The sequence below is a fragment of the Chrysemys picta genome, chromosome 12, assembly GCF_011386835.1.
Source record: "Chrysemys picta bellii isolate R12L10 chromosome 12, ASM1138683v2, whole genome shotgun sequence".
Classification (NCBI taxonomy): Eukaryota; Metazoa; Chordata; order Testudines; family Emydidae; genus Chrysemys; species Chrysemys picta.
Window position 1 is genome coordinate 44,880,368 of NC_088802.1, and position 13,071 is coordinate 44,893,438.

A 13,071-nucleotide genomic window follows, 5' to 3' on the forward strand; every position below is an offset into this window, starting at 1 on the left:
TTTCTGATGGCTTCCCTTGAACTAGCTATTTCGTTCGGCTTTAACGGGATCAGTATTATGTGTTAATTAACACGCACGCATTGCTGCCTAATGACAGCATAATAAATACAGATCTCATTTTGCAGCCACAAAAAACCTGAGCATACATGGTTTTAATAATCAGACAGTATTTCATTAATGCAACAGCTATCACATTGGAGCTAAATCAAATACTCCTTTTGAAACACTTCTTTTAAAGGTAAGGATGATCTCTTCTAAGGGCTGTGCTACCTTTCATCCTTTCCTTGCACTGAACAAAGTCAGTGGCGTCTGACGAGTCCAGAGTGTTGTGACCTATTCTGCTTTTTAATCTTGGTATGAAATTGCCGCTGATGGGTACATATTATCCTTCTCTACCCTTTTTTCTTTTTACTTTGCTTCCTTTTATCTCTCTATCTCTCTTTTTATGATCCACTCTCAATTTTGATGCCGAAATTGTAAAAAATCAACCCCCCCTCCTTCCCCTTCCCCCATTTTTACTTCAGGAAATCACCAAGCGAGAAGACGCGAGTGGGCAGTTAAGCTGTATTCAGCTGCCTGTCGACTCGTCGGTGGTACGTAAGAACTCAGCATGAACCCACCCAAACGCCGTCTGGTAGTTGTCTCTCTCTGTGGTGACTGGTCACACACCATGATGCTGTTCTCATTGTAGTAGCTGTCGTTCCTTTTGTCGTCATTGTCAAGCGAGCCTTGATTTTAAGTCTCTTCCTTCTTTGTGGAGTCAGACAGGTCAACACAGACTCCCCAGTCTCACCTGAAACTGTCCTGGCTTCCTGTGTCTTTTCTGTACAGGAATCGACTCTTCCCACTCAGGAGAGCTCACAAATGCCTCTTTTAAACTCCCCTCCCCCGCCCGCCCCTTGTAAACCTGAGGTATGGGTGATGCTGTTTCCCAGGCATGCTTGTCAAACACCTCCCTGATCACGCACGCTGCTCCCTGCTTCTGGACAAAACCTCATCCCCCTCATGCACGTCCGCCCTAGCCCCTCTAGCTGCATGTGGTGGAGTGGAGAGAACTGCCAAAGACTGAAAGGACCTAGAATCAAGGCTGTCTGTGGACACTTGTGTGTCAGAGCGCTGTGCTCTGGAGAAGTCAATATTAGCATTGAGGCAGCTGCAGTAGTCACTGATGGAAGAAATGCTCTAGCTCCACCGGGCGTTATGGACTGGTTGCTGGAATCGCTGGGTGACATCCTCTGGCCTGTGTTATGCAGGAGGTCAGGTTAGATGATCATAATGGACCCTTCTGGCCTTAAAATTTATGAAGCTATGAAACCAAGCACTAACCAAACCTTGCCTCCCCTGCCCTTTACTCACCCAACCCTTCCCTTCTCATGCGTCTTTCCTTTTTCACTTCCACCCCTTTTCTGTTCTGTCCTGCAAGCTCTGGCTTTTACTTTAGCACAAAGGCACTTTCTATCCTGTTCAGGTACATTCTGCCCTCTTTCGTACTTGCTGATTAAGCCACAGTGACATATGGTCCATCTCAACATACTCTTATATTTCAAAGGGATTTTAACTCCATGTTCTCTCATAAACCCTTTTCCATCCAGAAAGGCAAACCGGGAGCAAAAGAACAGGTAATGACCACGAGGCCCTGCGGGGAGATGCTTGCCTGCAGCGCACTTAATATGTCACACACCGCATTAAAGGGGGTGATGGTATGTTCTGTTACAGCTACAGTAGGCTGCTTCAAAGACACGGGGTTTGGTGCTGTGGGGACAGAAGTTTGCAATCCCCATGTGGTCCTGCTCCTCCTTATTAATGTGCATCTCTTACCGCCCCTGAGAGTGCACCCTTTGTCAGTGACAGAATATTTCAGGAACACAAATTAAGTAATGAAACCTATTTGCATTGCTTATTAGTTTTTAACGACCCATTAAGGAAAAATGAAGTGGCAGGCTTTCTGGGAGAGAATACTTGAAGTCCACATTCCAATAAAGAGACAGCGAATTTAAAAATTCAACTAAATTCAGGCCAATGTTAATTTAATATTCCTTCTTGAAAGTGGCAGTCCTCGCCCTTTGAAATACTGCCGGCCCTGCAGGGTGAGTTTCCTCAAATAACAGGGTGATCTTGCAGGACAGGAAGAAATTTAATAGTCAAGGACTTCCTTTCACGCTCTCTATTTCCGTGACGACACTTCTCTGAGAGAGTCCACAGGGTGATTGGAGAAAACACAACTGTTTGGCTGAACCAAAGAAAGGGTGTTTTCCTTTGAGAATGTGGGTCCGACCCTGGTCTCTTTCGTCAAGCAAAACTCCCATTGAGTTTCTAGGTGGGCTTTGCCTCAGTAAGGAGTGCAGGTCTGGGTCTTGTATTGAATGTCACTTCCTTCAGTCTGCCACTCTAGCACTTCCCTCCTAGCTGGAGCCTGTTCTGGCTTTTAAAATCAAACATGTACCCAAGCACCAAACTTCATTAGGGTGGACCAGGGCTAGTAGTGCAGCTTAGTCTTCACTGGAGGTGTTGGGTTCTCTTGTGCACCTAGGTTCTCCTAGAGCTAAAGTAAGATTCTGCTTGGCTTCTCTCTTGTCATTGCATTTCCCCTCTTCCCCCTTCCCCTCCCCATATACATCATACTAAGGGAGGGGGCCATTTTGCCAGAATTATGGTTTCAGTAGTAAATCAACCCCCTTCAGGTGGGAATAATTCTGGTAAGCTCCATTCCTGGCTGATGTATTGTGATTATACCACACCCTAAGTATTTTTCCTCAGTGCCAATGGACAGAATCAAAAAGGGCTGAGCTGGGAAGGTCTTGCTTCAGTCTATGTCAGATGTCAGCAATGCCTGAGCTAGGCATTGGCAGAGCACCATAAGCAATGGAAGTGATGAGCCATGGTAAATTATTTCACACCATTCAAGGGGGACTCGAGTTGGTTTCCTGGATAGGTTTCTGATGCCAGACCAAGATCAAAAGGGGAAACCCCTCGTCAACTCCTGGCATTCTAAATTGTACAGCAGGATGCAACTCCCCTAAATAAATAGGACAGTTTTACCACTTAGTATTGGGTGAAATGGGCAGCTTGGGGAAGGCTAATTAGCTGTTATTGGGTTGTCTCCCTTTGGGAGCTGGTCTATCACACACCAAGTGCTCTTATGGCACTTGATGTAACTTTTCAGAGACAGACACCAGTTATCTGCTGAAACCTGCAGTCAAGTGTTTATGCCACTTGCTGAAGTTTGGATTATTTCATTTAAGCTTCAGTGGAAAGAGCTGTGTTCAGTGCTTGTGTGTAAACAGTTCTAATCCCCAGTCCCATATTAATGGTCAAGGACAAAGAGAGTCAGTTTTTCATCCAAAGAACCTTCATCAGGTTTACGTCCTTTCCCTGGTGTCTGCCCGGTGTGCAGCTCCAGCGTAGGAGGTCAAGTGGTTGTCTTCTGACCCCAGCACTTGGCTGCTTTTTGGGGCTATACAGTAGCTCTGCCCTTTGGGAGTATAGTTAACAGTATGTGGTATAAATATGTGCATGCCTCATTTTGTGGAAGGTGATGTCCCATTGTGGTACAAATTTCAGTGGGTCAGTAGGTGTGTTTTTTGGAGATGGGACCCATTGTTCAGAAGGCATTTCCATACGACCCATAGCCAATTATCCTGGTTGCTAAGCTGCTCTGTTTTGCTCTAGGGAGATGCTTCTAAGTCTGATTCTGAGGGAGATCTTTTCCCTCATAGCCTGGAAGAAGAGGGTGGACTTAAGAAAAACTTGTCAAACCCAGCCTGTAAGTAACCACGCTGGAAATCAGTCCTTCTAGGGCAACTTCACTTGATAGGAGACACAATGTGTCCAAAAGAGGAAAGCCCTTCTTGGGGGAGTGTTTACGCAGTATCTCAGGCCATTGCAGACTCTATCAAGGTATAACTGATTTTAAATGAGTCATGGATCATGACCTAAAGGCAAAGATATATAATGGTGTTAGTCCATTATCTCCCAGTAAAGCCCAAGAATCAGCCCATATACTATTGATATGGGGTTTATATCTGGGGAAGGAAACAGCAGGGAGCCGCTGCCTGTAGTTACCACTTTGACAGGCAGCAGAGCTGTGATGCACTAAAGCTTGGAGAGCAGGCACAGGGAATGGTCAGGATGAGTTTTGCAGGGAGACATATTTATTGTCCACAAGGTAGAAGATTTGGGGAGGTAGGAAGAGGAGAAACTGGGGGAGTTGAAGCTCAGGGGATAAGAAGGAGAGTGTGGGGCCACAAAGCACACACGGCAGTGTTGTAGGACTTCTGTTGAAAGAACATGGAGGAAGGAGTACAGAAATAGAAGAGAACTGGGGAAGAAGAGCATAGGGAGAGGAAGTAGGGAAAGAACTTACAGGAAGAGAGGGTGGGACATTGTGGGAAGCAAAGCTTGGGAGGAGATGAAAGAAATTAAGGGAAGGGGGAAGTTGGGGGAGGCATGGTTGGCAGATTGCTGGTGCTCCTGAAGCAGCAGATGACAAACCAATGTCTGTTCTTGGCTGCTGATCTTTAAAACGGGTTTATTTAAGTCCCCGTGCCATGCAATTTCTGGTTTTAAAACAAAAACCCAACCTCCCACTCACTCATTAAAAATCTCCTTTGTCCCATTAATTGAAGAGTTCTCTCCTTTTCATGAAATGACGTTATTGGCCCCATGTCCTCCCCATGTTCTGATTAGAGCTGGCTCCTTTAGGGCCATCACGTCCTTTGTCACCCTGATTTTGGATTCAACCTGAAGGGTGACGGAGAATGATGGTTTATTGCATGTTCCTAGAGCTGCAGTATCTTAAAAACTCCTTGTTTCTTCCAGTGATGGTACTGAGCGACCTCCCAGAGCTGAAGAAGAGTCTGACCCCACCTCTCATCATCCACACAGCTGCCACTCCAATGCCAATGCCAAAAAGTGCCGTGTTCGGAGATGCAGCTCGGGGCTATGAATCTCGCAGAGCCAGCAGTGTCTCCATGGATCCCAATGCCTATGAACTCAAATCACCGGTATGCAGCTCATCTTCTTGATCACACTTTGTGGCTGCTTTGTTTCTGTTTGGTTTGTGTGGCTGTTTCCAGCTGTGTGGGCTGTCTGTCTGTCTGTCTAGGTGTTTATACTGTGCTCGCTGCCTTGGTATCGCTAGGCCTGCCCATTGGGAACAAGCACGAGATGGTGGCAGTGATGTTGGGTTGACTCTTTCCATGTTCTTGTCCCTTCCTCAGTCCAGCATACAGAGCTCTCCCCACAGCCCTTGGAGCGCAGCCAGCAGCTGGAATAGTCGCCGGTCAAGCTGGAATAGCCTGGGGCGGGCTCCCAGCCTGAAACGCCGGAGCCAGAGTGGGGAGCGCAAGTCCCTCTTGTCTGGGAACGGGAAGGAGAGTTCGGAGGAAGGGGAAAGCTCGGACGAGGAGAGGTCCAGCCGGGCTGGGAGCGTCAATGGCTCTTTACCTCACCGCATGGCGTCGCTGGAAACGAAAGGCTCGTTCGATCTCCAAGATACCTTGCAGGTGCCTTCCCTGTACCGAACCAGCAGCATGCACAGCAGCCGGACCGCTGCATCAGAGCATCAAGACTGCAATGGGAAAACCTCCCCAGGCGTCTTGTTACAGCAGCTCCAGATGGATGATGATGACGCTGATGATGAAGGCAACCTGGTAAGACAAAGCAAGAGTCGGTGGCTGCTGCAGCTTCTTGGCTTTCCTGTGTTTAACTGACACCCGTTCCCGTAGCAGAACAACGCTGCTGAGCGCTGAGCAATAGTCCACTGCTCTAGCACCAGATGTAAGAACACCATGTAAATCACGCGTAAAAGCCACAGGGGGTCCATGGGTTATGAGGTCATCTGGGACAGGTTAAATGCTACCATGATGTTTAACGCTGCACTGCCAAGTGGTGTCGGGTTGTGCTTCAAGCTAAAGTAATCTTGGGGTATCTGTGGGGTAATATTGAGCCCTCTGGGGAATAAGGACGGGCTCCTCTTACGTCTTTGCTGTTATTGATTTAGCACCGTGGGTGTGCCCTGTGCATTACATATGGACAAGCCATAGTACCTCCCGGAGGCACCGACTTTCTGAGTTCCCGGGGATGTGCTTGACCCCCATTCTGCCCCAGACCACGCCCCCACTCCACCCCTTTCCCCCAAACCCCTGTCCCCGCCTTTTCCCACCCCCGCTGCGCCCCACCTCTTCCTGCCCCATTCTGCCTCCTCACCCCCAGTGCCTCCTGTATGCTGCTGAACAGCTGACCACCGGCGGACAGGAGGCGTTGGAGGGGAGGTGGAGGAGCTGATCGATGGGGCTGCTGGTGGGTGCTGAGCACCCACTATTTTTTTTTCTGTGGGCGCTCCAGCCCCGGAGCACCCACTGAGTCGGTGTCTATGTTCCCTCCCCTGGAGGTTTCTCCACCTAGGCTTCACTGCAGCCCTGGCTGGAACACACATTTTCCACTCCTCGTGTTACACCCATTGTCAGCCTGCACAGACACAAGTGCCGATTCTGGATGCATAACCTGTGTCCCTCAAAGGGACTGAGCCCCCGTGGCCTATCAATTTGCAGCAGGTGGCGTGGTGGGGGAGGGTGAAGGTTACAAAATGAGACTTGGGCTTTGCAGCAGGAGGCACAATTAAATGGCTTTGAAAGGAGCCCCAGATGTTCTTAGCTCTTGGACCTGAGCGTGATGCCCGTTCTGTTCTTAGCGCTTTAGATGTACTTTGTAGGGGATCATGCAAAGCTTTTCTTTGATGTTGTTCACACCTTTCTATCCCCCGCCTTCCTCCCCATCCCAACTTTTTTCAGTTTTGGGTTAGGATGAGTGCCAAAATCTTAAAGAAAGAATAGGAGTACTTGTGGCACCTTAGAGACTAACAAATTTATTAGAGCATAAGCTTACGTGGACTACAGCCCACTTCTTCGGATGCATATGTAGTCCACGAAAGCTTATGCTCTAATAAATTTGTTAGTCTCTAAGGTGCCACAAGTACTCCTATTCTTTTTGCGGATACAGACTAACACGGCTGCTACTCTAAAATCTTAAAGCAAACTCAGTGAAACCACCAAGTTCCAATTGGTTCCATGTTGGAGCAATGAGAACCTCAAATCTCACCTGCTTTCTCTGCAGAACCATAAATGGCAACATACAGGGGAGAGGGCTGATGTGGTCCATCTGGGATGTGCAACTGTGTTTGGAAGACTGTGTCATTTGGTTTCAACTTCTGTTTTTCAAGTGATATTAGTCATGCAGTGGACATACCCTGGCTATCTGTGCATTTTCTGAGTAACATTTGGCTAGTCTGTGTAGGCGCACAGGATGCAGGTCGGGGTGGGACAGGGGAGGAGACCAGGGTATAATGAAGAGGCATTAGTCCAATATGTATGTCTCTTTCAGAGGTCTGAGAAGTGCCATTTAGAAAATGTTTGCTAAAAGCATGGCAGGGGGAGAAAATCAGCTGTAATTTTGCACTGATTAGAGATGCGAGGTGGTTAAGAGGCATTTCCCATTTTTACATTTTCCCTGGATCTGTGTTCTCAAATGAATGTGTGTAATTTGCAATGAGACGCTGTGCCCAATTTGTGTAAATGCCAGAGCAGTTTCAGCATTAGAGTCACTGCAACCGCACTAGAGATGCATCTAGATACAAAGAACCAAACTGAGAGCTGTCATCCACCCTGTCCAGCCCCTTTAAGGGAAGTCAGGGGTGCAGGTTAACACCAAACTTGGCCTCCAGGCAATAAGGAACATAGAATGTGACTTATCAAATAAAAACCTGCAGACCACCTTCCCCACGTATCTCAGCTTCTGGAGGTCTCCTGGAACTTTATCTCCCTGTGCGTACAAGCGTAAATGTGACACCAACATCTCATTTTATTGAGATCTTTCTCTCATTCATCCCTGACCTTTTTCTATTATGTTAGCAAAACCTGCAGGGGGACGTTGCAAAGGCTAACAAGACCTTGAAACATCTTCCGTAAGATACAGCAGGAGAATTTCGCTCCCTATCCGGAGAGTTACAAACAGGATGAGACAATAACATGTGAGAAGTAAATTGCTAATAAAGGGAGAATCTAAAAACGTATACAGCTCACCCAAGGGTCTAGGCTTATTCTGAGTCGTGAAACTGCCCTAGCTCTCCGACAGCTGGCTTGACAACTAGCTAAAATCAAACTCTAGGCAGATAGCGATTGACACTACGGCAGCAAAATCTGATGATCTTTAGGATAATGGTCTCCGTGTTCTTGTCACGAATTGATGTCCATGAAAGACCCACCAGTCCTGCTCCCCTTCAATTTGATGGGAGCAGGATTGGGGACTATGGTGGGGGGGAGGGTGTACTCCAATCCATGCTGAACAAGGAAAGGCTTAAACCCCATTCATTGCCCTGGAAACAAAAGCGCAGCCTGTAGGGACTGCATCAGGGTAGGAGTGAGGAGCTATAGCCCACTAGGCAGATGGACAGTGTTGCTGACTGCTGTGCCTTGTGAACTAGGAATCGTGAAAAGCCGGAAGTTTTTTACGAGGTGGAATGCTTCTTGGAAGGAGGAGAGGACTGGAGGCTGGGGAAAGGCCCTGGCCTTCTTTCTCACTCCCTCGGCAAGGAGAGGACTGGGGCTGTGGGGACATCCTGCCAATAAGGGAGGATTTGTTTTCTTTATTTGGTGGTTAGGTCACTTGGGCACACAAGACTGTGTGGAATTAATTGCTGAACCAGGAGGAAGCCAGGTTTGTAGGGGCGGTGGGGGGAGCTTCTTGGTTTGTGGTGTGTGTTAGGCCTGTCTACTCTAGGAAATTAGGTCTGTATAGCTACGTTGCTGTGGAGTGTTAAAAATCCACACCCCTGAACGACGCAGTTCAACCAACGTAAGCCCTGGTGTAGACAGCGCTAGGTTGACAGGAGAATTCTCCCATTGATCTAGGTACCACCTCTTACGGAGGTGGATTACCTACTCTGACAGGAGATGCCATCCCGTCGGTGTAGGTAGTGTCTTCACTGAAGTGCTACAGCAACGCAGCTGCAGTGTTTTAAGTGTAGACAAGCCCTTAGTCTGCTTAGACCAGCGATCCCAATAGATTGGGCAGTGACTCCTGTTACTGTCCCAGAAAGGAGATAAATGGGTGTTATTTGGACAGAAAAAGGCAGGCATCCGCCAGCATCTGAAACCTGTAAGTTGTCAGTTGTAAATTGACTGGGCCTGGAAAATGCAGCACAGCACAAACACTGGCTAGTCGACCTTAGTGAGCATTTCAGATGCAATGAGCAACCAGCGTGGGTCTGAAATAGGCATCGTTCTCCATCGTAGTGTTAGTCTGGGCAAGTGTCTGCGAACAGTAATTATTGGAGAAGCAGCTGGGGCAATACTGAGACTATGAAAGCAGCAGGTTGAGAAAATATCTTAGTACATTTCATTGGTATTGGAGAATGAAAAATGGAACTTTGAGAATGTTAATGGATGCTAAAGACGACCATAATTGCAAAGTACATACTGACGAGAAACGGAGGTTCTTTTGACCAAGATATAGTTGCCTAGCCACAAATCTCCTTTTTTAAAATATACTTATTCCACTCTGTCTCAGATGTGGACTCTCAGGCTATAATTTTAACTGATTGCTTTAACCTGGTTCTTAACCTCCTAGAAGTGCTGCAAACCACTTTGGTCACCCTTGAGATGGAATTTCTAAGAAAAGGGCCTGTAATTATTCTCAGAAGAATCATTATTAAAATTATCAAAAGATCATGATCTTATTGCTAGCTGGAGACTTTTTTTTCCTCCGTCTCAAGACCAGATTTCTTTCCCGCTTACCTGAACCAAACACGTAAGTGGCACATCAGAACATACTGCGTGCAGTATCTCGTAGTTTGCATCCTGCAGCTAGTAAGTTGGTAACGGACTGCAATCTCGGAATGAATTTCTGAATCAGATTACCGCATTACTGCATCTTTAAGCTGAGACTTTTAAAGACTGTAGTCTTCTCTGCTTTCCATGGACACAGTATAAATATTTACTGTAAACAGACTAAAGTCCCTGTAGTAATGCTTTAAGATCTGGGTTTGCTCTGGTGTACTTTGCCAAACTTCCCATCCCTATTTTATTGTGCTGCGCTATGAAGTGGATTGTTTGCTAGACCCGTGTCCTCCAAGTGTTTCAATGGTTCTGTTGGTAATAGCTGGTAAACCACGTGGTGCACGTTTGAGATGGAAAGTGCTATATTCTGGTAAAATAAGATTCATGTTTCTTGGCTCGTCCTCATTGTGAGGGTTCTCCTGAATTCTTCCACAGAGACCACGAGTTTTCTCCCTTTTTCTAACAAATAATGAAACAGCAGTTACTGGAAAATAGTGTGTAGATTGAAGAATTCGTTCCCTCAGTATTTTTTGAGCTTCCTGCTCTGATTTCCTCATGTCACTTTTTGGGCTCTTTGCCCCCAATTTAACCTGGGTAGAACAAGAGGAAAATTCAAGTTTTTTCCAAAGAAAATAAACAAGCTGGACTCTTATTTAGATCAACGTGATCCTAGAGGACTAAATGTGCCCTTATGGAGCAACGCCCAAAAAGCTGTCCTTATTGGATGTACTTGATGTTTTCTGCACTGAACTAAAAACTAGAACAAGGGCCAGAGTCTGATCTCCCCGGGCCCAGTTTACATTGGTGTCACTCTATTGACTTCCGTGAATTCACGCCTAATGAACACTGGTGTAAGTGAGACCAGAATCAGGCCCATTAACTTTTCTTCACAAAATAAAATCAAGGGACCAAATTCTGCTCTTGGTTGCACAGGTGTAAATCTGGAGGAACTCCACTGAAATAATGGCCCAATACAAATCTGGATTTATACAGGGGTAACTGCAATCGGACTCTGACCTGAGATCTTTGATGTTCATATATGCTGGTCCAGTTTTTTGTTTCTCTCTCTCACTCACAGTGAAATTTCCACATTCTGCAAAAGGTCCATTGTAATGTAGAACCAAGCTGGTGAGAAATAGGAGCAGAAAGCGGGGAAGCTACGTAGTCTCAAACCAAAAGACTCTTCAAACACAATCCCCCATATGCAAAGTGAGAATAATTCTTTTTTTGCTTTGCACTGGTTTTGTAACAAGCAGATCAACAATCAGGGAATCATCTATTTTACTATCTCAATCTTCCCCCGCTCAGTGTTTGGAATGAAATAATCCAGTCCTGAGATTCATAATACATCTTCTAGCTTGCATTCAGTTGACTTGTTAGGCATGGATGGTTTATTAGCAGATTTTTTTTCCTATAATAAAAATTTTATAGATCAATGTCTCTGTGTGACTCCAAGACGTATATCAGTCATCTTTTAATGTCAGCATTCTTCCCTTCTGCCCTCAGAAGCACATTAATAATATCCGAAATTCCTAACCAGGAAACTATTTTTCAATAGATCTCATTAATGTAGTCTCTAAAGGGTTCTCTATTCCCCCTTTGATGTTTGAACATAACACTGGTTAATATCAATGGGAGTTATGCACGTGTTTTGTCCACTGGATAGACCCCTGGGGCATGTCTCTTTGTCAGCTGGGTAGAGCATTGAGCACAGAGGGAGTTTAGCTTCAATAGGCCAGCAAGATCATGCCCATAACATTCTGTCTAAACGAGCAACTGAATTAAAGGGTTGTTGGTGGTTGTTTTTCTTCTTGTTCTTCCACATCTTTATTCATCCTGGCCAGGTGTGTCTTACGAACAAATAGATGTGATTTAAATAACATAATTGATATATCTCTTTGAACATAATGCAAACTCCAGCAGCAATCAGGCTGATTGTAAGCAATGCTGTGTATCTGGACTTTGCAGAGGAAGCATTTGATGGGGGTCGGCTGGAAGTACTCGTTTTTTATTTCACAGAGATTTGGATGTGGCTCAGATGATCATGGGCCAAACGGTGCTCTCGGTTACACTGGTGTAAATCTGGAGTAACTCCTTTGACTCCAGATTTACATGGATATAACAGAGACCAGAACTTGGCCTTGTATAAGGAAGTCAAAGCTTCAATAATGACTGATGGATCCATGTCCCAAGCCTTTCCCATACATGTTGAATAGAGGGACATGATGGAAGTTCACTTTTCCCCTTTATTATCTGATGTAGCCTTTGAACTGCTAGCTGCAACAATTAGACAAAACCCAAAATATCTTTGGCATTAAAACTGGACGAAAGGAACATAAAGAGGCATTCTGTGCTGCTGACGCATTACCATTCACTTCAAATCCCCAAGATAAATACCAGAAATGCTTTGAATAATAGATCCTTTTGGAACCCGTCCAGCGTACAAAATTAACTGGACCAAGTCACAGCTCTTACTACATGTTCAAGGGCTGGGGTAGCTATCAAGGTTCTATCTAGAACTTCATAAGGTGGTTTCAGTTTGTCACCAAGCATTTTCATTAAAATGGACACTGTACTAGCTATTACCAGTTGCTAATGAGACTCCTGGCTGAGTGCATATAAGCACAGAAAGCATTTCACCCATTCCACTCAATTACACTGACAGCTCCAGTTTTTACCGTCCAAACCAGCTCAAACTGCTAATTGCTCAGCTCCTAGGGGGAATGGGCAGGCTTGTGTTTAAACTCTCTCATTTTATGCACTCCCAAGGTGCCTGTTTTGACTAGCAGTCTACTGGGTAGGGCACTGGACTTGGAAATCAAGTATCACAGGTTCAGCCACTACTCTGCTGAGTGACCACAAGCAAGTCCCTGCACCTCTCTGTGCCTATTTTACAAATGGGGATAAAGACGTTGATCTTCTTTGTGAATAAAAAGTGCCATTGGGCTTGATCCATAGCCCATTAAAGTCAATCGAATAATTCCTATCGACTTCTTGGGCTTTTGAATGTGTCTCTATAAGAGCTATGTGGTGGCATTATCCAGAATTAAAAAGATGGAGTCGGGGGGGGCGGGGAGGGGCGTATACAATCAGGATACAGGAAATCAAGGGATCAATGGATTATTTAGTCAGAGCAAATTGTTTCAAGTTATTTGTCATGCGAAGGCAAGACTGTAACCTTGAAAGTGGTCATCATTTTTACATCAGACCCATGATGAAAACTTGGGCCTTATAATTC

The 13,071-nt window shown here is 45.8% G+C and overlaps 1 protein-coding gene across 25 annotated transcripts in view; it reads left to right on the forward strand.

Moving 5' to 3' along the window:
• Window positions 1-13,071, forward strand: part of LOC101943672 (ATP-binding cassette sub-family C member 3) — a 373,691-nt gene that overhangs the window by 193,334 nt on the left and 167,286 nt on the right. For 23 of the 25 annotated variants that reach the window (XR_010591763.1, XR_010591762.1, XR_010591761.1 and 20 more), the window contains 4 exons: window positions 525-593; window positions 3,670-3,763; window positions 4,819-5,003; window positions 5,220-5,651. Coding sequence is in view for 22 of the 25 variants with exons in the window: in XM_065562811.1 (XP_065418883.1) it covers window positions 525-593; window positions 3,670-3,763; window positions 4,819-5,003; window positions 5,220-5,651 (780 nt within the window). In the remaining 3 variants the exon portion in view is untranslated. The remainder of the gene's footprint in view (window positions 1-524; window positions 594-3,669; window positions 3,764-4,818; window positions 5,004-5,219; window positions 5,652-13,071) is intronic. The other 2 variants (XM_065562794.1, XM_065562796.1) reach the window with 1 other exon arrangement.